This window comes from Aulonocara stuartgranti (genome assembly GCF_965226115.1).
Source record: "Aulonocara stuartgranti genome assembly, chromosome: 3".
Taxonomy (NCBI): Eukaryota; Metazoa; Chordata; class Actinopteri; order Cichliformes; family Cichlidae; genus Aulonocara; species Aulonocara stuartgranti.
In genome coordinates, this window is record NC_138941.1 from 43,469,951 (window position 1) to 43,492,617 (window position 22,667).

The 22,667-nt window shown below is 38.8% G+C and overlaps 1 protein-coding gene and 1 long non-coding RNA gene across 2 annotated transcripts; both read left to right on the forward strand.

The window, feature by feature from the left end:
- The first annotated feature begins 8,853 nt into the window (after window positions 1-8,853).
- LOC309696975 lies at window positions 8,854-11,540 on the forward strand. Its single transcript, XR_014273715.1, has 3 exons — window positions 8,854-8,940; window positions 10,062-10,197; window positions 11,495-11,540. It is a non-coding gene; the product is annotated as an uncharacterized lncRNA (long non-coding RNA).
- Window positions 11,541-13,471: 1,931 nt separating this feature from the next.
- Window positions 13,472-22,108, forward strand: LOC309698330 (uncharacterized protein; the record flags this gene model as incomplete). Its single annotated transcript, XM_082520692.1, has 5 exons — window positions 13,472-13,517; window positions 16,788-17,006; window positions 17,721-17,996; window positions 18,119-18,397; window positions 21,825-22,108. 5 exons carry the CDS (start codon window positions 13,472-13,474, stop codon window positions 22,106-22,108), a joined length of 1,104 nt encoding a protein of 367 aa, XP_082376818.1.
- Window positions 22,109-22,667: the final 559 nt, after the last annotated feature.

Here is a 22,667-nt window from a genome sequence, read left to right on the forward strand (position 1 = left end):
TATATTATTCTTATTGTTTTCCAGTGTTCTCTAATTTTTGCTAATTAAATATATAACTGCTGAAATGTGTTTTCCCTTAGTGTGTTATTTATTGTGCTGCTTAACCTCAGTTAAAGACGTGAAAACATTTTGAGCTGTTGAGCACCAATGCAAGTTGTTTTTGATCCATGTTTGTGTCTCTGAATTCATCTTTTGAAAGGTTTTCCACATTGGGAATGTTTTATGTTTTTAATTTATGTAAAACTTTTAAAACATTGAAATAAAACTCCAATAAATGCACACATGAAGTCATTTTTTTATTCAAGCAGCAACATCAAACAATAATAAAACATCAAACTGCAAAAGTGACAATACAGAAGAACATTTTAGTCCTTCCGAGCAGCTACAATGCATCTGTGTGTGAAAGACAGTTTTTGGTCCTTGTCTATTCTGCTACATGCTTATATTTATCTACTGGCAGACCTTGTGGTTTGTTTCACCATGAAAGGAGGAAATGCAGCCTGTGGTTTCAGCCTAAAGTCTTCAGCTTAGCAGATGTCTTGTTTTATGTTATCAGCTCACAGCAGAAAGTTAACAAGGAATTCAGACAAAGAGCACAGTGGAAATTTCACTTTTACCTTTGTGTGCATGACACATGTTTATATGACCTGCCTGTACTGAAATAATAGCAATAATTTCCACTGCTACATTAAAGTATGCATGGCAGTGTGTGAAAACAGACAAAAATAGCATCATTGTGGTGATAAGACAGTAAAGGAAAAAGAAATCTTTGTGGGCATCATGAGAAAATGTGAACAGCTTGTTTCTCACGCTGAAAAGCAGCTGCCTTTAAGTCTCTGTATGGACGTGCTGTAAAAGTTCATCTATCTGTGAATTAAATAAAATAATTTCTATTTCTACCCACAAAATCTTAACTTGTAACATATGATGGGTTTGTAAACAAACATTAATACTTCACTCATATTTATCTGTCTGCTGGACTCTGCAGTTACATTAAGCTGCTCCATCCAGGAGGAGTTTGGTCTGTGATGGAGAAGCTGAGCCTTTCAGTAAAATCAATATTATCGTTCTTCATTAAACAATGTAATAGATCTGTAAATCAAACCAAAGTTAAATTATTCAAAACTAATAACTGAAAACAAAAAATTAAGAAGTTTTAACAACAAGCTTACATTTCTGTATGTTTTTCTGTAAGTACAAGTCAGGTACTTCAGTACTTGTTTTTTCATTGGAAAAAAAAAGAAAAAAGAATTTCTTGGATACGAAAAGGAAAATATATAAAATGAATTTATACAGAAGCTAGCTAAGAAAAAAACGACAAAATTAAAACTTTGTTTCAGAGGATTGAAAGACACTTGTGTATCACAAAACAAGAAAAAGTTTGAACGTGAACACGTCACACAACTGCTGCAGTCAAAGCTACAGGAGCTGTTTGAGGTTTGTGTAAAAGGAAGGAAGCACAGAGAGGTGATAGAAGGAGGCACTGAATATAAACTCTGGTCTTATCTACATTAAGTGCAGCTTCTCTTTGTTCTGCATTTATTATCAATGCAAAGTCGAACACGTTGAGATTAGATGCAGATCAGCGCGCAGGGCTGGACGTGAGGATGGGGCACTCTTTGCTCTGTTTGCTGGGGTTATTCTGTGAGTACAATACACACCTTTACTGTTTGAATGGCAGCGATGAAGGAAAATGTTTCTCACTGGTGACAATTACAGTGTATCACTGCTTTAACCTGTTTACCTGACAGCTTCAACCAGAGGCGGAGGCAGACATTTGATACACCCGGGGCTTAGCCCTAAAGGGTAGTATGATGCATGTGGGATTGGGGGGGGGGGGGGGGGGGGGTGGTTAGAAATGACTGAAAGATTAATAGGCTCTGTTTTGAGTTTTGTTAAAAAAAGAATGACTTCATATAGGGAAAAATATATATCACATGTGCAGGACACCTTAAACTAGTTTTTTAATTAAGCAGCAAGGCAGAACAGAGTCGGGCCTGTATCAAGACACAGGGACTAAACCCCAATTCAACCAGACCCAGAACTGATCCAGAATTAAAACAGGACTACAACAGTTCAAAATCAGGACTACTTAGGATTTAACCAAAACAGAACCAGAACTAGATGATAGTAGCACTAAAAATCTTCATAGACCTGCACTACACTTATTTTTTAATTCTACCAAAGAACACTATTTAGATTGAGAAAAGTTTATATAATTATTTAGCCTTGTTGTGCAAACAAGCCTGCATAACTTAATAAATATAGAATTTGAAAAATAACAAACCTAAAAAGAAACACTAGGTACGAGATACATGAGGACCTATGATACGGTGATACTTTTGGTAAACAACCATTTGACTAACATGTGTCTCACCTGCTCTTGTTCATCTCTGTTCTGTCCTCATTCTCCTCTCTCTCCCTCTCTGTTCCTCTCTCTCCCTCTCTGCTCCTCTCTCTCCCTCTCTGTGCTGACAATCAAACCAAACACCAACATCATCAAATATACAGTTGTAACCAGATATTTACCAACTCTTCAGATAAAAACACTTTTTAAATTGTAACATCAAATCAGACTAAATGTTTATTTTTTTTAGATTGATAAATATAAAAACATATTTGTTAACTTTAAGAGTAAAGAGAGAAACTATCTGTATTTCTTAATTGTAAATGGCACCAAATTGTATTCAAACTTGAGCCACACTTATGGAGCTCCACAATTCTTTTCCTGGTGTTTTGGTTTACATCTCTTGATTTTCCCATGTTGAAGAAACAGGCTCTGTGTTTTGCCTTATATGCATCCACAGGTGTGCCACCAGTTTACTCACATGGACTCTACGAACCTATCAGAAGCTTCTTCAGCTCAGAATGGAATCGTCTGGAGTTTTCTTATTAATGAACAATAAACTTAGTGTATATGTACTCCTAAATTTGATGAAAGTGATAAAAATAGAAGCTCTGTCTCTTTATTCTGGCATTTAACTAATTCAAAAGATATTTCAATATTTATTCATCCAAAACAAAACAAGTTTACTCTAAATTGATGTTCTACAGTAAAAAAAATGTTCTTGTGTTTTCCATAAAGTGTATGTAAATATCTGGTTTCAACTGTGAATATACTGCTGTGTGTTGAAATTCTTCTTGTTTTGCATAGAAATATACTGAACAACACACAAAGCATAATATACAAAATAACATCTACCAGAGTTTTTTCTTTGAAAGAAGCCCCTTATGTCCATTCTTGTATATCAGTGCATTACTGAAACCGATTTATTTAGCCGTGGAGGGAAACAACTGAAAATATGAAATAAACACACATGTAAGCTAAGACTCTCTAAAGAAACAGCATTGTTGTTGTTCGGCTTTTCATTTCGCCATTTGTTGATTCGCTTGAAGAGCAAGTAACGTAATATGGGTCAAGTGATCCGTTTGACATCAATCTATCGTGATGCACCGTCATATTTACATTATTTGCACAGTATGAATGATTTGCTTTGGTACCTGGTCAAACTTCAGTTCTCCTCTGTCTGCCTGGCTGCGCTTCTCCAACAGCACACTCGCAGGCAGCAGCTCCCCCCGCCCCCTCGCTCAGTCACTTTGTGTCTGAGCTCGGATCATACCAATATTAGGTGGGATTTACGCACAGTTGTAAATTCCCACAGTGTGCGCTATGTGCTTCGAATATTGTGTGTAGTTTTTGTTTTATACAGTTGTATAAAACAAAAACTTCTGGGGCTTCTGAAAAAACAACCCGGGCTTAAGCCCAGTAAGCCACCCCCCCGCTCCGCCACTGGCTTCAACACAGCAGACTAGATTTTTTTTTCATGTTTTCAGCCTGTTTGACAGCTAATAGAAACACATAAATTAGGTGATGAGCAATAACTGTGCCATCTGAAAACTTACCTTTAAAAAGCCTCAGTTTATATATTTATTGTGATTTTGTCAGTTGCATAATGTCTGATGATGTTTCATTCATTATTTTAGTGCTCAGTACAGTCAACCATGGAAACACTGAAGGTGAGAAATAGTTTTTTTCTTCCTCTGTTGCTCTAAATGACGTCCTCTGTGTTATATTTTGTATCATAAACCAAACATTTCATTGAGATTATTGGTTAAAATGCTAATATAACCATGTTAAGTGTGTGAGCACTCAAGCACACACCCACGATACAAACTGTATATTTACTGAACAGCTGTGGTTTCATACATGTGGATTTTCTTTTCATGCATGTTTATCTGATCTGAAAACATCAACAGTGTGTGTAGTGAAGATTATGTCACTGAGTTATGCTGTTGGCATGTATGCTGGATTATATAGTGGGATATTTTGGATTACCTCTTGGAGTTGTAACAATGCTAATAATGAAAATCTACACATAGGTGGCATATTAAAGTAAAACCAAGATGAAATATGGTAACCAAATGCTGCTCTGAGCTCAGCATAGAGTTTGTTACCTTCATACTCCCTCATTTGGTGTTTTGATTGGAAGCTGTCTAACACGTCACTCCAAAGTCTCTGTAGATGTTCAGTGTGTTGAATTGTGTATCTGCAAAAACTCAAACTAATGATTCACTTTATTTAAGCATTCAGAGCAACAATTTTATAGTTTTGATCTTTTTCTAAATTACAGAACTTGGAGTGAAGGCCACTCTGACAGCAGACAGATTAACCATACCAGCAGGGGGCAGTGTGACACTGACCTGTGATGTGAAGTAGGGGTGGGCAGTGGTGTCGTTAGGCCTATTTTAGGGGTGCTTAAGCCTCCCTAAAATATTCTTAAGCCCCCCTAAATAATTTGGTGTTTAGTTTTTTGTTGTTTTTTTTATTCGATTTTTTTTACAGAACTTGCAGACAAATTCAATATAAAGATGCAGGAATATGAGTTTAAAGAAATAATAATATAAACCTGTCGCTATTCACATAAATATGATCATAACTCGGTTGGTTCCTTTCACTTTACACTGTTAAGGTAGCGTCAGTGCTTCGTTATCCAATCCGTTCCAGTTGTTCACAGGGGACATCCACATTACTGAAAATCCAGTCCTCGTTTTCACTGCTACTTTACACTCCGCTCGTATATACCTGCGGACACACTAGCATACATGCGGCAAACAGCAAGAAATCATGGATATACGCAAGTTTTTCAAGAAAGTAAGTCTTCATCACTGGCTGATAGTAACAATTAGTTAGCTCCAGCTAACAACAGAGAGTCCCATGTAATTAATGAACCAGGTGCTCCCCATTTTGATAAATAAAAACCTGGCTAGCGCACTAAGTTAAATTGTTAGCATAATGTTAATTTCTGTCACTCGTTTTAGCTCTGAAAAATCGAGCTGAGCTCATTCAGGTATGGTTAGCATCAGTGAAAACAATAATAATCACTCCTCCATCCCCATTAACCCGTAGGAGTCTGGACAGAGGATCACAGAGAGGGAGAGGGGAGAGACCTCTGCTGGAGAGGTGAGTCAAAGATTTCACAGGATGGAGTCATTTGTGATGCAGACAGTCTGATTAGAATGTTATGGAACTCAATATGGATATGAAATATGAAACATTTCAGTCACGGTACAACATATAAGACCTGTTTAACTTGAGCTTTTATTTAGGAGAGTCAAGGTTAGAAAGTAGAGAGCAAAGATATATATATATATATATATATATATATATATATATATATATATATATATATATATATATATATATGTATTTAGAACAAGGTTGCTTGAAAGCCAATCAGAAACCTGGGTTAAGCACTGGACTAGGGTGGACAGCCTATCCAGCTGATGAGGCTTAAAGGACATATGGAGCTGAATGTCATCAGCATAAAAATGATAAGACAGGTTGCTAAAAGATTGAATGATACTAGCTAAAGGAAGGAAGGAAGGAAGCATATAAAAAGAAAATAGTAATGGACCTAAAACTGAGCCCTGTGGGACACCACAAGTCAGGGCAGCAGTGTTAGAGGAGAACCTATCAGTCAGCTTAAAATGTGAAACAAAAATAGATTTAATTTCTCTGACAAAAACATCGGAGTGGCAGGTGGATACATACTTGTGAAGTATACTTGTTTGGAGGTATGGAGGAGATCAAAACTCCAGACATCCAGAGGCCCCCAGAACACAAGAGACCAAGGAAGACCAACAGAGGGGCAGCCGCGCCACTGTCCCAGAAAGAGCTGAGGAGAGTCCCAGATGAGGGGTCACTCAGCAGCCGCGGAGCAGAAGCCAGGGGGAGTTGCAGTGACGCGCCCGTGAGCTCCGCCGGCAGCCAGCCATGCCTGAGTGACCGAGCCCCAGGCCGAGAGGCCGGGGGCACCCCACCTCCGAAGTGGCCCGAGCGAGCCCCAGGCTCCAGGCCCTGATAAGCGGCCGCCAAGGAGTGAGCCGGTGTGTACCTGGACGCCCATCCCCGGACACAAAGAACCACCAATGCACCGACACCTGAGGGAGTCCGCCACCGGCAGGGGAAGTGGTGGTAGGGGGAGATAGGCCTCCAAACCTTGGAGGGCCTAAGATGTCCCCAGAGAAGTGGCGCCTGACACCCAACCTGACATATAGACACAGAAATACAGGCACACACAGATACAAACATCCATTACCACCCTCATGCTCTCATATGCACTTACTCCACACTCAACCAACGTGGAGACAGACATAAAGAGACGCTGTTCACACAATCACACTCCCCAAGCGTACTCTAAGAACCGGGTCTAGGTACCCTTGTCCCTGGAGGGGGGAACTGCACCCAGACCCAGGTGGTGTTACCCTTTTCCCTGCAGTGGGGAGAAGCAGACCGCCCCGACTCCGCAGCAGCAGGGAGGGCCCGCATTCCAGACCCCAGTCGGACGTCCAACTCCTCCTCCTAGCCCCCCACTCCAGCAGGCCGCAGAGAACGGGGGTGAGAGAAGACTCCAAACCTCCCTCCACCCGCTCATTGTAGTGTTGATGCATGTGTGTTCTAAGGTGCATTTAAAACCCAGCAGGTCATGGAGCTACCTGCCAGAGAGCAGCAGGTAAGCACATAGCCCCTCCTGCTAGCCCTCAATGTCTACGTGTATTTAAAATTGAGAGGTGGGCAACAACGCCAGGGGTGAGGTGTACACCCTGATGGTAATTTGGATTCCGTGTAGCGTGCCCACCCCCAAGATCCTATATGTATGTGTAATGAGAGTGTGAGTAATGTGAATGTCTAAGTTGTGGGATAAAATTGAGGCAGGGGCAGCCAGAAGGGGACGGGGGGGGGGGGGGGGGGTAGCCTCCTCTGCACCCTGGTGACACACCCCTACTCCAAGGCCCTGCATGTGTGGGTGGTTGTGGTGGAGCGGGAAGAGGGAGGCAGCTGGAGATGGGGAGGGAAGGAAGGGAGGGGCAAGTGACCCCTCCCTGGGGCCAGCTCCCCCGCTGACCCCAGTAGGCACCCCCGTACTCCGCGACCCGCCAGGGAAACGGGGCCCAGGCCCATCCGGACCGGGGCCCAGTGCAGCAGCGCCGCCTGGCCCCACAGAGCTGAATAAAATTATTGATCTGAACTGTGCAGAAACATCAAACTTCTTCATCCTGTCATGTGATGATAGATGAAGACCTAAATGCACTTTGAGACAGACTGAATAAGAAAAAGTGAAACTTGAAGTGAACAACACACACACACACACACACACACACACACACACACACACACACACACACACACACACACACAAACAAACACACTGAGAGGGAAGTAAAACTCAACATAAGACACAAGAAACAGGGTAACAGTTAACACAGGGGAACTGACACAGGAGGATGAGACAGGAAAACACCGAGGAAACAAATTAAACTCTAAGACTAAATTACAAGAAGAACTAAAGCTCCATAAATGCTCAAAAATAAATGAAGCTCAATAAACAACTAGAGATGGCACGATACCACTTTTTTATGTCCGATACGATATCATAAATTTGGATATCTGCCGATACCGATATGAATCCGATATAGTGTGTTTTTTAATCAATAAAACTGTTTTTTAATATATTGCTGCATTTTGTATAAGCTCATACTCAAGTTTAAATAAACAACAACACTAAAGCTATTCTGTTATCCCTGTATGTAAAAAATACACTGCACCCAAAATAATTCATAGTTCAGCAAAACTGATCAATCTAATAAACTTAAACCTACTCAAACCTCCCTATTCTGGTATTTTAAAGAGTACTTAGCAGAAATATTAAGCAACCTAACTAATAGGGTTGCAAACTCCCAGCAAAAAATAAATAAAAAAATAGGGAACCACCCACCCTCCACCTCATGGTGCTAAATCGACGTAATCAACTTTAATTTGATGCAGTGTGGAAAAAAAATGCACAGAAATAAATTATTTTTCAAGAATAATTAAATAGATTCAACATCTTTCTTCAACAGAATTGCAGACTGCACAGATGGTATCTTCCCAAAGGAAAAAGTAGTATAGCTAACTAGGGTATATTAGACTTAATAGTTACTATATACAGTAATGGACTTCTATATATTTTACATCAGATTAAAACTTTGGGTGTAAGATTCAGATAATTATTTATTAAAATCTAGACATTTTAAATGAGAATAAGAAAGAAAAGTATGTCTTTGTCCCCCTTTTCCCTGTTAATGCCCTATCGGCCCCCCTGGCTAAACTTTGCTAGATCCGCCCCTGCACAGTTACCAGCCACCAGCTACTTAGAAAAGGATCCTGCACTGTAAAAAAATTCTGTAAAAATACAGTACAATCTACTGTATAAACGTGAAGGAATTTCCCGTATTAGTTTACAAGTATTTTTCTGTATTTCTCAACTACTGCAATGCATTGTGGGAAAAAAAACCTGAAAAGGAGGGAAAAGTAAGCGCAAGAGCAACCATTAGGCTTCTTTCAGGCTTCATCTGGATTTTGGACTCTGAAGTTGGAGAAACTGCCTTCAAATTTCTGTGGTAAGTATTAAAACTCATGTTTCCTTTTATTAGAATAATGTTTTTCAAAAGACTCCGCATTTTTATTTAGAAAGAATTGTTAATGTATTTGTTAACTGGTTTCGGCTGTCTCCAGACAAGTCAGGAATATTTTGCTGACTCATTTTTTTAAATAATTGTTATTTAGGTTTAACATGACTTAAGCTTTATTTTAGTTAATGTTAAAATAACTTTTACTGTGATACCACCAGTTTTGCCCTTCAGTGGCTGAACCAGTTTTCCTAAATATTATAGTTAGCTCTCTGTGTCTCTCTGGATATTACACAGCTGTGACTGCTAACTAGCTAATTAGCAAAAGTCAGCGATGTGGATAACTGGGAAAAGTGAGAACTTCATGGTCCTAGAAATTATTCTAGGACTCTAATAAGTACTGTATCAATACCTGTGTTTTACAGTTGGCTCTACTGTACACTTAAAAGGGTTTCAGGAAAAGTTACACTAACCCTAGTTTAAGCCTCAGACCTTCCTGGCTGTCGCTAGCAAATGCTAATGTTAGCCTCTGATTTGGGCTGCTAAAGTAAATACTTTTAGCTAGCTGACCAGCATAGATTATTTCGGTGGTTAACAGACTGCAGTGGTAATATTATGGAAAGTATAGTTTCACCTCAGCACATTTACAATTATGTCTATTTTGTAGCACATAGAAATGTTTAGTTAATATTTACAGACACACATTTTCCCTGTAACTGTGTTGTTACTCCAACATTTATTGAAAATGTATTTTATGAAATGCTGAGCAGCATTTCTAGTATGTGGAATATTTTTGTCACCCCACTGTGCTAATGTGATTAAATACTAATAATGATTACTAAAAAAAATCAATAATAAATCAATAATAACTATTTCTTGATTGAACTATAATGTAAGCGCAGTTCTGGTGTGCAGGGGCTTTATATGCCTTATCTATATCAAGCTTTTAGCCAAATATAAGCAGAGATATTTGTATCTTTCTTAAAAATCCAGATCCTTACAGATTATTTGAGAAATGGATCAACAGCTATCACTACTTGAAGCACTCTGCAAGTCCTGCAATGGAAAAATATCCCTTATTTCACCTTTGATCACACACTTTGGTTTTCCAGTGCAGAGCAATGGCCAAGAAAAGGACAGACTTCCCCGAGTGGAAAAAAAAGATGAAGATACAAGCTGGTGATGATCCAGAGCAGCTGGTCTCAGGAAATGAAGAAAAACCCTGATCACCTTCTCTACAGAAACAAGGTGAGTTTAATGTTGTGGTTGATTTAGTTTTTCAAGGTATGTATGTTACTTTAATTATAAACTGCTTTTGTTGCAACAGAATGGTGTTATGTGTATGCAACTCTACGTGAATTATAATCCTTTGTAGGGCTGTGTGATATGACCAAAATCTCACATCCCAATGTAAGACATATCTCTCCTGATAACGATATATATCACAAAATAGTGCATTTTCTGTTAATTCTGTGATTCTCGGGCAACTCAACTTATGTGAAATGTTTTCAGTTGGGCGTTGTGTACTTGGAGTCGAGTGTTTTGACCGATGCGTGAAACTATACATTTTTAGACATGAGTTTAAACGGCCGCCATTTTCTTTCTGAGTATTTATTACATGGCGTGCTGCGAGGAAAACCCTTTTCTAACGTTTGAGTCTACGGATTATTTTGAGCACCTGACAGCTCTTTTTTGCTTTTCATTCGTAAACTCTCTCCATACTCTTTCATGTGATTCTTGTGTAGGTGGTTAAAGAGGTTTGTCGTGTTTGAGTGGTGGTGGGGACCAATTTGTGGCATAATTTGCATAGTACAGTTTTCTGGGGCGTGTCAGATTTTTCATAACCAAACCATGTCCATGCTACAGAGGTAGCCCCTCGTTTAACAATAAGGTCCTCGATTTCTTTTGACTGGTCCTTCTGCTTGGAGCTAGCTGGTTCTGCCTCATCCTTGCTGGCCATGCTGGTATTCTCTGTGCCTTCATCTGCGTGGTGACTGTAAGTGCCATTTATAGTTACTTGATGTTTTTATTTGAGGTAATTTGTTTGATGCATATTCTGAAATTTTATGTTTGAGAATAATGTATATCATTTCAGTTTATTTTGAAAAGTCTCAACAGACACTTGAGCTTTATTGTGAAAGGTTTATGTGGAAAATAAACAAGCGGACAGCAGAGCCACGCACTGGTTTTACCGTCATTGTTGGTAACGAAAGTACGCGTAAAAACAGTCACTTGTCCGTCCATAGTGTGGTTATTGTAAGTATAAGAGAAAGAGAGAACTTTAAGAAATAATATAGCCACTACAGTGACCATCAAAATCATGAAAAAAATATTGCCGTAAACAGTTTATTTTGCAACACCACAAAACAAACAATAGTGTATAATATGAAACAATAGACATTTTTATATCGTCATCTGATATATATCGTCATATCGCACAGCCCTAATCCTTTTTTTTGCTTATGTTGTTTATGTTCTAGGTAAAAAAAATTATAAAAATACAAACTTTTTAAAAATGTCTTGTTGTTTCTCTTTTTTTCCTTAGAATAAATTGCGACTAGTCTCAATGGCTGAGATGGAGGAGCAACCAGTGTTTGGACTAACGCGTTATTAAGTAACGCGTTACAGTAACTACGTTATTATTGTGGTAACGAGCACGGTAACTAGTTATTATGCCAAAATCAGGAACGCGTTACCCGTTACTGGGATTTAGATAGGGTCGTTACTCGTTACTTCGTGTGGTGGCATCGCGGAGTTTCCACAGATTCAGTAACATTAGCAAGTGGTGGAGGCAGCAGGTGGATGAAGGAAAAGGGACGCAGAAGGAAAAGAGACCCGAGGCGGCCGTGTGAACTGAACTTCAGGTAAGAAGTTATGACCTGCAGTCTCTCTGGGTCAGATATGAACCAAGTTTAGGTGGAGTTTATTTTCGTTATTCTGACTTTTTCCGTACTGCGTGCTAGCTAGCATGACGGAGTTTCTACACAGCTGGGTGGTGCTATGAAGTTAATGATGTTGAACCTTATTTTGTTCATAAGTTATTAGAGTTGCCAGCCGTCCCGTCTGGTATTCAGAGAAAATATTACTTATTTCTTATTGAGGTGAAAAGGAACAGTTTGTCCCGTAATTCAGCTACAATGAAAAAGGCACAAAGCTGGAGTTATTCTGTGTTTACGCTGCACAGCTGCCTCTTCTTCTCTCATTCTCCCCCCTCCCTCTCCCGTTTCTACTTCAATCATGAAACTGATCAATGATCAGCTGATCGGCTCTCTTGTTTGTTTATCGCCCACTTTGCGCCGAAAGAGGAAACCAGCGGATGTCGCGCTAAACAACAGCAGCACGTTTAAGCTTGATCAGCTGTTGTTAGAATTTATTTAATATTAATTTTAAGTATCAGCTGATGTTTGCTGGAGCCACAGCTGTAAAAAAAAGCTGCTGGTCATGATATGGTTTGGTTATCTGGTGAGAGGGAAACATGAAGATGAAACCAGGAGATGTCCTTACTGGATCATCAGAGCTGAGCAGGTGATGGAGAAACAGGTTTACCTTTTAGGTGACATGAATGAGTTGAAGGGAAGTTATGAACTGTTTCTGAGAGACAAATAACCCCAGGATCCTTTTTTAGGTAGCTGACAGCTGGTAACTGTGCAGGTGCGGATCTAGCAAAGTGTGGCCAAGGGGGCATGTAGGGCATTAACAGGGAATGGGGGGCACAAAGAAATACTTTTCTTTCTTATTCTCATTTAAAATGTCTAGCTTTTAAAAAATAATTATCTGAATCTTACAACAAACGATTGATAGATTGATGCATATATACCATCAAAACAGTGAACATCACTGTCACAACAGTGTTTGTTTTCATTCAAAGGCTTTATGATTTTTCCTATAATGGTGGGCCAGTTTCTAGTCAAAATGCCCGGGCCAATTTTCTGTCCCAGTCCAGCCCTGTATGCAGCTCATCTGCAGTCTGGTGTTACCTACATCTTCCTATTCAGAAGGCAGAATTTCTGAGTTCTGAGTACAATCGAAAGCACCACGACTGCAGTTTTTGTGTTGGATGTAAAAGGCGCACATGACTCTGTGACGTAGGCTAGAATCATGGCAGCAGTCAATGACGGTCCAGGCGTGGGATTTCTCTCGTGGAAATATGCAAGTTATCATATCCTTTCTATTGGTAGGTGGCACAGTGCACTTGTGGCAAGTAAGCAAGCTAGAAGACTGGCAAAGTTATGGAAGAAACACATTAACAAGAGAATTCTGAGTAAAACCAAAGTTACTTTCCCTAGTAACTAGTTACTTTGAAAGTAACGAGTAACTTGAAGTAACTGAGTTACTTTTGAGAGAAGTAACTAGTAATGTAACTAAGTTACTATTTTAAAGTAACTTACCCAACACTGGGAGCAACACAGCGACACGTTAACCCCGACTGCTGCAGTTCCTGTATGAACTGAGCAACTCTGGAAATCCAAGGAAAAGCTGAGTGTATTTTACTTAAAGCTCAGATGGACCTTGATGTACTAACATGCAGGCTGCATTCAGGACTTTGTCACACTGGTATATGAAGAGTGGTAACAAGACTTTGTAGTAATTTGTCTTACTATTGTCTTATTTGTTGTGATTTAGGGTCTGTGCGCACAAGCAGAGGTTTTTGTGTGTAACCTCGTTTTCAGAGCCTTGTCTAACATTTAATGGTCATGAAATATGTCAGACTTTTTCCTCTACTTAAACAGCTAAGAGCACTTGAACACCGTGGAGAGAAAGGTGTGCATTAAGGATTTTGAACTATGATGTTTAAGTGTTGTCACTGCTGAGGATTCGTGGACACAGATCCTTATTCACTACGCTGCTGTTTACAGTTTAACTTTTCATCAGAACAAGCACTTCTAATTGTACTTTGCTCCTCACTGACAAAACAAGTCCAGTAAATACACTTTTATCTTTAGGTTTGGGATCTGTCTTAATTTATTTTGTGTTGTAGTTATCATATGGGGAAAAGTCCTGTGGTTATCCACCTGTCCTGTTCGAATAAACCCAAAGTTCAGGAACATCTTCTTTAGATCTGTTCAGTTTTATTCATGTGGTACCACTTAAACAGTCAACAAATTTTGACTCAAGTATGTTATATTGTAAGGTAAAGAGCCCAAAGAGTTAATCTCAGACAAATGTGAATTACATTCACTTCATTAATGAAGTGAATGTAATTGTAATGCGATTCAGTAATCAAAGGTGTTTGGCTATAACTGACTACATGTGTATACTGTATCATAAGTGGACAGACATGGATGTAAACCACACCTTAACCATTTGGCTGAGGCAAAACTACCACAAGGCAGTGATTCTAACTAAAAGCTACTCTGGATATTATTAAATGTGAACATATCGTTAAATATGACATTTTTTGTTTGTCAGGTGTCCTGTTTGAAGAAAACACTTGGTAGCCACTTGAATGAATGTAAATAAACACATTTACATGAGGGCAACCTGATTTCAAGGAAATAAAAATGCTCAAATTTGAAAGCTTGTGAGTTATTTTGTTCATGTATCAGCTGCTTAGTAGTTTTATGACAAGATGGATGCTGTCATTATATTTTAGTATAGTTTTAGAGTTGAGGAGAATAAAAGAATATTTAACATTAATTGTACCAATGTTGTTGTGTATAAAGCACAAATTAATTTAAGTTTTAATTTATGAATTTTTGAGCACGTGGTGTACTAGGTTGTAATTGCATAGAAATGTACGTTTAAGGATATAAAGAACTATATTTAATGAGTTACAGTGAAAAGAAGTGCTTGGAAATAGTAATATAAACAGAAATTTCAATTTTTCTATTAATGGAAAATATCAGTTAATGATACAGAAAATATACTGTGAATAAACAGAATTTTCCGTTTTATAGCTGAAGGAAATGTCCTTAAATAGTATAGAGAGTATACTGTAAATCTACAGAATTTTCCATTTTATCATTTACAGAAAAGTCCGTCAAACTTCCGTAAAAAAACAGAAAATATACTGGCAGAAAATTACCAGGACATTTTCCGTTTTTATACGGAATATTTTTTTACAGTGTGGTGTACAAAGTAATATTAAATAAATTCTAACAACAGCTTATCAAGCTTAAACGTGCTGCTGTTGTTTAGAATCAGAATCAGAATCGGAAAGGGGTTTATTGCCAAATGTTGAGCAGGTTTACAACATTAGGAAATTGCTGCGGTGCTTCAGTGCAAACATAGTGTCATAGATAGCACTTAAATAGACATGAAAAAATAAAAGTAGGAATAAGAATTAAAAGTGCTACGTAGAAAGATATGTGCATGAGATATACATGAGATATATACATGAGAATAAGAATTAAGAGTGCTACGTAGATAGATATATACATGAGTGCAGGTGGTGATCAGTGCCAAACATGGAATGATGCAGTGACACAGCGTAGGGTCATGTGTTAGTGGCGGGGACAGTCATACGGTTATTGTTCATGTGTCCAACAGCAGAGGGGAAGAAACTGTTCTTATGGCGAGAGGTTCTGGTGCGAATGGACCGGAGCCTCCTGCCTGAGGGGAGCAGGTCAAACAGACTGTGTCCAGGGTGAGAAGGGTCAGCTGAGATCCGAGCTGCACGCCGCAATGTCCTGGAGGTGTACAGGTCCTGCAAAGATGGGAGTCTGCAGCCAATCACCTTCTCAGCAGAGCGCACAACATGCTGCAGTCTCTGTTTGTCCCTGATAGTGGCTCCAGCGTACCACACGGTGATGGAGGAGGTGAGGATGGACTCGATGATTGCAGTGTAGAACTGCATCATCGTCCGTGTTGGCAGGTTGAATTTCTTCAGCTGCCTCAGGAAGTACATCCTCTGCTGGGCTTTCTTGATGACGGAGGTGATGGTGGGCTCCCACTTCAGGTCCTGGGTGATGGTGGTACCCAGGAAGCGGAATGAGTCCACAGATGTGATGGGGGTGTCAGTCAGGATACAGTAGATGAAAATATAATAAAATATAAGAAAATAAAATAAAATAAAATAGGAAAATAGTAAAGAGCAAAATATTAGAGAGACGTGGTAAAAGAGAAAAGATAAGATTAGCCGCTGGTTTTCTCTTTCTGGTGCAAAGTGGGCCAAAAACAAAGAAGAGAGACAGACTCGTGACAGAAAAGCCGATCAGCTGATCATTAATCAGGTTCACGATTGAAGTAGCAGCAAGAAGAGGCACTCGCTCCATATATCGGTTGTTAAGCTTAACGCGGGAATGCTTTACAAACATTCAGAGATGAACTTCCACACTTGCTTTACTTCTCTCTGGGATAACTTCCTCGGAGATGAAATGCTGGTTTGGTAGTGAGGCTACAAATACACACAGCCGCTCTATCATGTGAGCACACTGCTCCGACTGCTACGGTTATGAGCCGAGTTACGCCATGTCGCAAGTTTTGTGAGGTGCTTTTTTGATATTTAATGGATCGGATTGCATTTTTAATTTCTCTCCAATATCCGATCCAGTAATTTACGTCAGTATCGGACCGATACCGATATGTAATATCGGATCGGTCCATCTCTATAAACAACACTACAAACATGAACAAACAACAAATTCAACCTAAAAAAAAAAAACCCAGAAAACAAAATCAGACCTTGAATCTGACACACTCCAGATTTCTGCATCCTCTTTATTTTCATCAAATATTCATTTGATGTTTTGATGGTAAAAATTGAAATTAGAAGCTCTCTAATATGTAACTTCACTAACTTTCAGTTGTGTTTGGCTATTTTTTAATTACAGTTCACTTACCTTTTTATATTTATTTATTATTCAATATATGAACAGTGTATGAGCATACTGTTATAGAGTTTGTTACCTTTAAATGTGACATGAATGAAGGAAAAGACACTGACTGGAAATACAAAATCAACAAGGATGGTCGAGAATTTCTTGCCTACAACTTCTACATGGACTACAGATTAGAAATTAATTCTACAAGTCAGGGTGGTGAATATCAGTGCTTTGGTCGCAGGAAGAGCTCACGTTATACAAAGATCAGTAATACTGTCTCTATAACTGTATTAGGTAAGTCCTCAGTGACCAATAATATGATTATTTGTGTTGAAAATCATCTGAATTATAAAATTCTGAATACATTTAATTAATGTTGTCATTGAAACTATTTTTTTCTGGTGCATTAAAACTTGAAACTTTAAGAAGAACTACTGTATTTTACTGGTTACTTTGCTCACAGTATACACAGTACAGCAATACCCACAGACTGTCATTTATTATTACTGCATTTGTGTATTTTAATGTATAACAAGAATAACTGTGGATTAAATTAATTTTAAATAAGGAGAAGAAGAAACATCAAAAGCTTCATAAAATCTAAGGTGATGATGTTTCTGTTATCTAAACCTGAAACTAGGCAGATCCCTCTGAACCCATCATTGTGTTTCCTTCAAGAGTGAACTGCAGTAGTTTATATTCAGTGTGACTTCTTCAGGCCTGAGATTGGACAAACATGTATACTGTGTTTATTTAGAGATCTACAACCTGAATTACTGCAGCTCTGTCACCATGTTGAGACAGAAAAATGGCAAAAAATTTGAAGCATCTTAAACTGCAGAAAAAAGAAAAAACTATAGTGATGAAATTTGTAGATTTTATTTTGTGGGACTTTAAATCACATGAAAAAATCTTTTAAAATGTAGGATTTGTTTTTATTTATTTTACCTTCATAATGGATCAGGTGTACATTTCCTTCCATTTTTTTTATAGCTCCAGTCATAATAGAAGATAAACCAATTAAACCCAGGGCCACACTCACAGCAAGAACTACAATCATACCAGTAGGGGGCAGTGTGACACTGACCTGCTCTGTGCAGAGCTCTGATGGATGGAAATATGAGTGGTTCAGACGAACCCAAACAACCTCTGAAGTTCAAATCAGAGGTCAACAAAACAGAGATATCAGAGTATCTCAAGGAGGAATCTACAGCTGCAGAGGAACAAGAGGAAACCCAGTTTACTACACTGATAGAAGTGATGATGTCAACATTGAGAAAACCTGTGAGTTCAGTAATTTAGTTTGAAATATACATTCACTCATGATTATCAAACGTACAATGTTGAGTTTTCTGTGTTGATTTCATGTTTCTATTTGTATCTCAACTGTTAATATGTGTAAACAGTTTCCAATAAAGTTGTTGTAAAACAACAACCCAACTGGCCTCAGATATTCAGAGGTGAGACGATCACTCTGACATGTGAGGTGGAGGAAGGAGGTGAAACCACTGAGTGGGAGTATGAATGGAGAGGACCCAGGACACCCACACAGTGGACACACAATAATGATGTGACATTCAGAGTTTCTGAGTCCAGCAGTGGAGACTACATGTGTAAGAGTCGACGCAGAGATGACTCATATTCTTCAACAGAGTGGAGTGAAGCCTTCACATTGTCAGCATCAAGTAAGTCATGTTTGTTGTGTGATCTCCATTTGACAAATGTCATACTGGTCAGAACAGGATGAATTCAATGGTCTACAAAGCATGTTACATTGTTAGTCAGACAAAGAGCTGCAGCTGATAGTAGCCTCATTGTAGACAGTTTGTCACCACTTTGTGTCATGAACTTTCAGCTGGTATAGAGACGCCAATGCTGACCTGCTGCTCCATCACCTGAGGACAATAATGACAGAAATAAACAGTATAAAAATATTGTGTTCTTCAAACGTCCTCAAGAAACAACAACAAATCTACAATTTTTATAAAAATCATTTTGGCTTATGATCTCATCAAATACTGCTGTTTGTTACAATTGATTTAAAACACACACATGACTGGGTTTAATACAAAAAAGAAAAAAAGTTTTTACAATCTAAAGTTTTTGATATTATTTCTATTAAATTCATTGATTTGCTTGTTCGCCTCAAGTTCAGTTTATGAAAGCAAATCATACTCATTCCGCTTTATTTCAAATAACTAAACAACAGAAATGCTAGAACATTTTACTTAAAGCTGATATTTTAAGGTCTTATATTGTATTATGACTTTGTATGTAATTTTCATTCCTTTAAACTAAATTTCTTTCTGTGAATCAGCTGTTTTTCAAGGCAAGGCAAGGCAAGTTTATTTGTATAGCACAATTCAACAACAAGGTGATTCAAAGTGCTTTACAGAGACATTAGAAACAAAAACAAATAAAAAGCATGATTTAAAATTGATTAAAACAATCAAACAAACAAACAAACTAATTAACAAACAAACAAACAAACAAACAAAACAGTATATAAATTCAAAACAGATCAAATCAGAACAGTAGATAAAATCAGTAGTTAAAATGTTAGTTTTGAAATTTAAGCATAAAAGTGTGGATTTGGTGCTTTATTCAAATGCAGCTGAGAACAGGTGAGTCTTCAACCTGGATTTAAATAAACTGAGTGTTTCAGCTGATCTGAGGCTTTCTGGGAGTTTGTTCCAGATATATGGAGCATAAAAGCTGAATGCAGCTTCTCCGTGTCTGGTTCTGACTCTGGGAACTGATAAAAGACCGGATCCAGATGACCTGAGGGATCTGGATGGTTCATACTGGGTCAGGAGGTCACTGATGTATTTTGGTCCTAAACCATTCAGAGCTTTATAAACCAGCATCAGAACTTTAAAGTCTATCCTCTGACGGACAGGCAGCCAGTGTAAAGACCTCAGAGCTGGACTGATGTGGTCCACTTTTTTGGTCTTAGTGAGGACTCGAGCAGCAGAGTTCTGAATGAGCTGTAGTTGTCTGATTTTTTTTTTTACTCAGTTTAACTAAAAAAAAAAACTCAGGTAAACAGTGGAAGCCCAGATGTCCCGGTTTTACAGCTGGTCTCAGATCAACTAACAGTTAATAGTTCACCTGTTTCTGCATTTAGGAGTACAGTTTGGTGGCAGAACATAAAAACAGTCTCACCTGATTCTTGATTCACTCTGATAAAGTTTTCATCATGTTATATACATCCAGTGTTAGCTCCTGGCTCTCTAGCTGGCTAACAGTTAGCTGAGATACCTGTGCTGTCCTCATGTGTGCTGCTGCCAGTTGTTGATTCTCATCAAATTTGTTTTACAGACACTTTTTTGTTCTTGTGCTGTTGGTGCCTGTTTGTAACAAGTGTGATGATCACACTGAGATCAGGGACCGACCTACCTGAGAAACCTGAGATCTATTATTGAACTCCATCCATCTTCTTAACCCATTATATGTATTATATGTGAGCTAATTAGCACTTGGGGATGGAGCTGGACTCCCTCAAGGTGGTGTCGGAGAGGCGGATGCTGTCCAAGATAAAGACAATGTTGGATAACACCTCCCACCCACTCCATGACATGTTGGTCAGTCACAGGAGCTCGTTCAGTGAGAGACTGAGATTACCGAAAAGCACCACTGAACGACACAGGAAATCATTCCTGCCTGTGGCCATCTCCCTGTACAACGCATCCACTTAACACACTGTTTGCTGCTACAACTACACATGTTTCTTTTCCAAATATTTATTTATAAGTGACTTATGTATGTATGTATGTATATATATGTATATATTGTACTATTCTTAGTTAGCGTATTGTCTGTCTTGTCTTAATGTTGGTTTAAAATGGAGCACTGTAACAAAAAATAATTTCCCCCAGGGATCAATAAAGTATTCTGATTCTGATTCTGATTCTGATTCTTACTGAATTCAAAATATTGGAAATTGCATATTGATAGAATTTTTCTTTATTTCTACAAAATCTTCATTTGTTATATAACAAAGTTCTTCATGAAGCAAGTGACAATCTGATGAATTTTTTCCTGTAACTTCAACAGCAAGTAAACCCAGAGCCACACTGAGAGCACAAAGATCAATCATACCAGCAGGGGGCAGTGTGACACTGAGCTGCTCTGTGGAGGGCTCTGCTGGCTGGAAGTTTGACTGGTTCAGACGTGATTCAGTCTCTTCTAAAGCTCAGCTCATGAGAGGAAATGAAGCAAACAGAGGTATTAGTGTCTCACAAGGAGGTCTGTACCACTGCAGAGGAGGGAGAGGAGATCCAGTTTACTACACAGAGGACAGTGCTGCAGTTACAATTCAGAAACAAGGTGAGGGTGAAATTTTGTTGTGAGATAAAACACAAATTCATGATGATATTAAAGTAAGTATATTTTTTAAAATTTTGTTCCCTGTTGATTATTTTCAGTGTAATTTGTTTTTATTTGTTTGTTGAACAGTTCTGGCTGCTGTGAATCTGCAGCACAGCTGGTCTCAGATATTCACTGGTGAGACAATCACTGTCAGATGTGAGATTCAGGGAGGTGAAGGAAAGGTGTGGAAATATGAATGGACAGCACCCAACAAAAAAAGGCCTCCAACATCCAGTGAATACAGGATCAGCAGAGTTTCAGTGTCCCACAGTGGAGACTACAGATGTCGGGGTAGCAGTGACTATCTCTTAACAGGATGGAGTGATGCCTTCAGACTGACAGTTTCATGTGAGTTGGACCATGATTCATGCTGACATTTCATGTTTTCATGTTTACATCTGTCTTAACAGGAAAACTCCAACAATGATCCAGCTGTCTGCAGGCAGCTCAGGACAACAGTTTTTCTCACTGTACAAACAGAAAGGAGAGACACCATGGAGGCTCTTAAAATATCAGCAATGTAAAGAGGAATGTACAGAGATGACAGTTTGATAAGAGGATGATAAATCAGTGAAATCTTTAGTTTGTTAAACAGTCTAATGTGTCACATGCAGGGAAACTAATTAATTTTTGTGTTTGTAGATAAATTACTCTGTGAATGTTTAAAGTGTGATTAGTGCTGTAAGAAATGTATTCTTTATGATGATTTAATTTTTTTTAATGGTTTTGTTTCTTCAACAGCAAGTAAACCCAGAGCCACACTGACAGCACACAGTTCAGTCATACCAGCAGGGGGCAGTGTGACACTGAGCTGCTCTGTGGAGGGCTCTGCTGGCTGGAAGTTTGACTGGTTCAGACGTGATTCAGTCTCTTCTAAAGATCAGCTCATGAGAGGAAATGAAGCAAACAGAGTTATTAGTGTCTCACAAGGAGGTCTGTACCACTGCAGAGGAGGGAGAGGAGATCCAGTTTACTACACAGAGGACAGCAGTGATGTCACAGTTGTGGAGACTTGTGAGTTTTAAACGTTCTGTTATTTAAGTTTCTCATGTGTTTCATACAAATGTAGAAATAAACATTGTGGCATCAACTCCAGAAAAGACTAGAAAAACTGCATATTTTTAGGTCATTATCAGCTGTTAGTCTTTAAATTGTGTTTAATATTTGTGTTAAATATTTTTGGCCTCTCTTTCTAAATGCTTCTTCACCTTAAACTGACTTTAAGTGGACATGAAAGACTACATGTATTAAGCCACAGAGCCCTAAAAACAAACAAACAAACAAAAATAAAGGTTAATCCTGAACATGTTGTTATCCGAGGTCATCACCAAGCTAACAGCTCAGCTAACATCAGGTCAGATCAGGGTCGGTAACCTGCGGCTCTTCCGCCCCTCAGCTGTGGCTCCCGCAAACTTTGGGTGAAACAATTAAAAATAAAAGTCCCAAACTTCCTTTAAGAAGGTGGCCTGATGGGTAATGTATTCCGTGTATTCCGTGCCACAGGTTTAATGTTGTGGTGAAGACAGGGACCGCCTCTCTCTGCGGTGTGTGCGAAGCAGCGAGTGAGAGTAACATCTGCAGGAG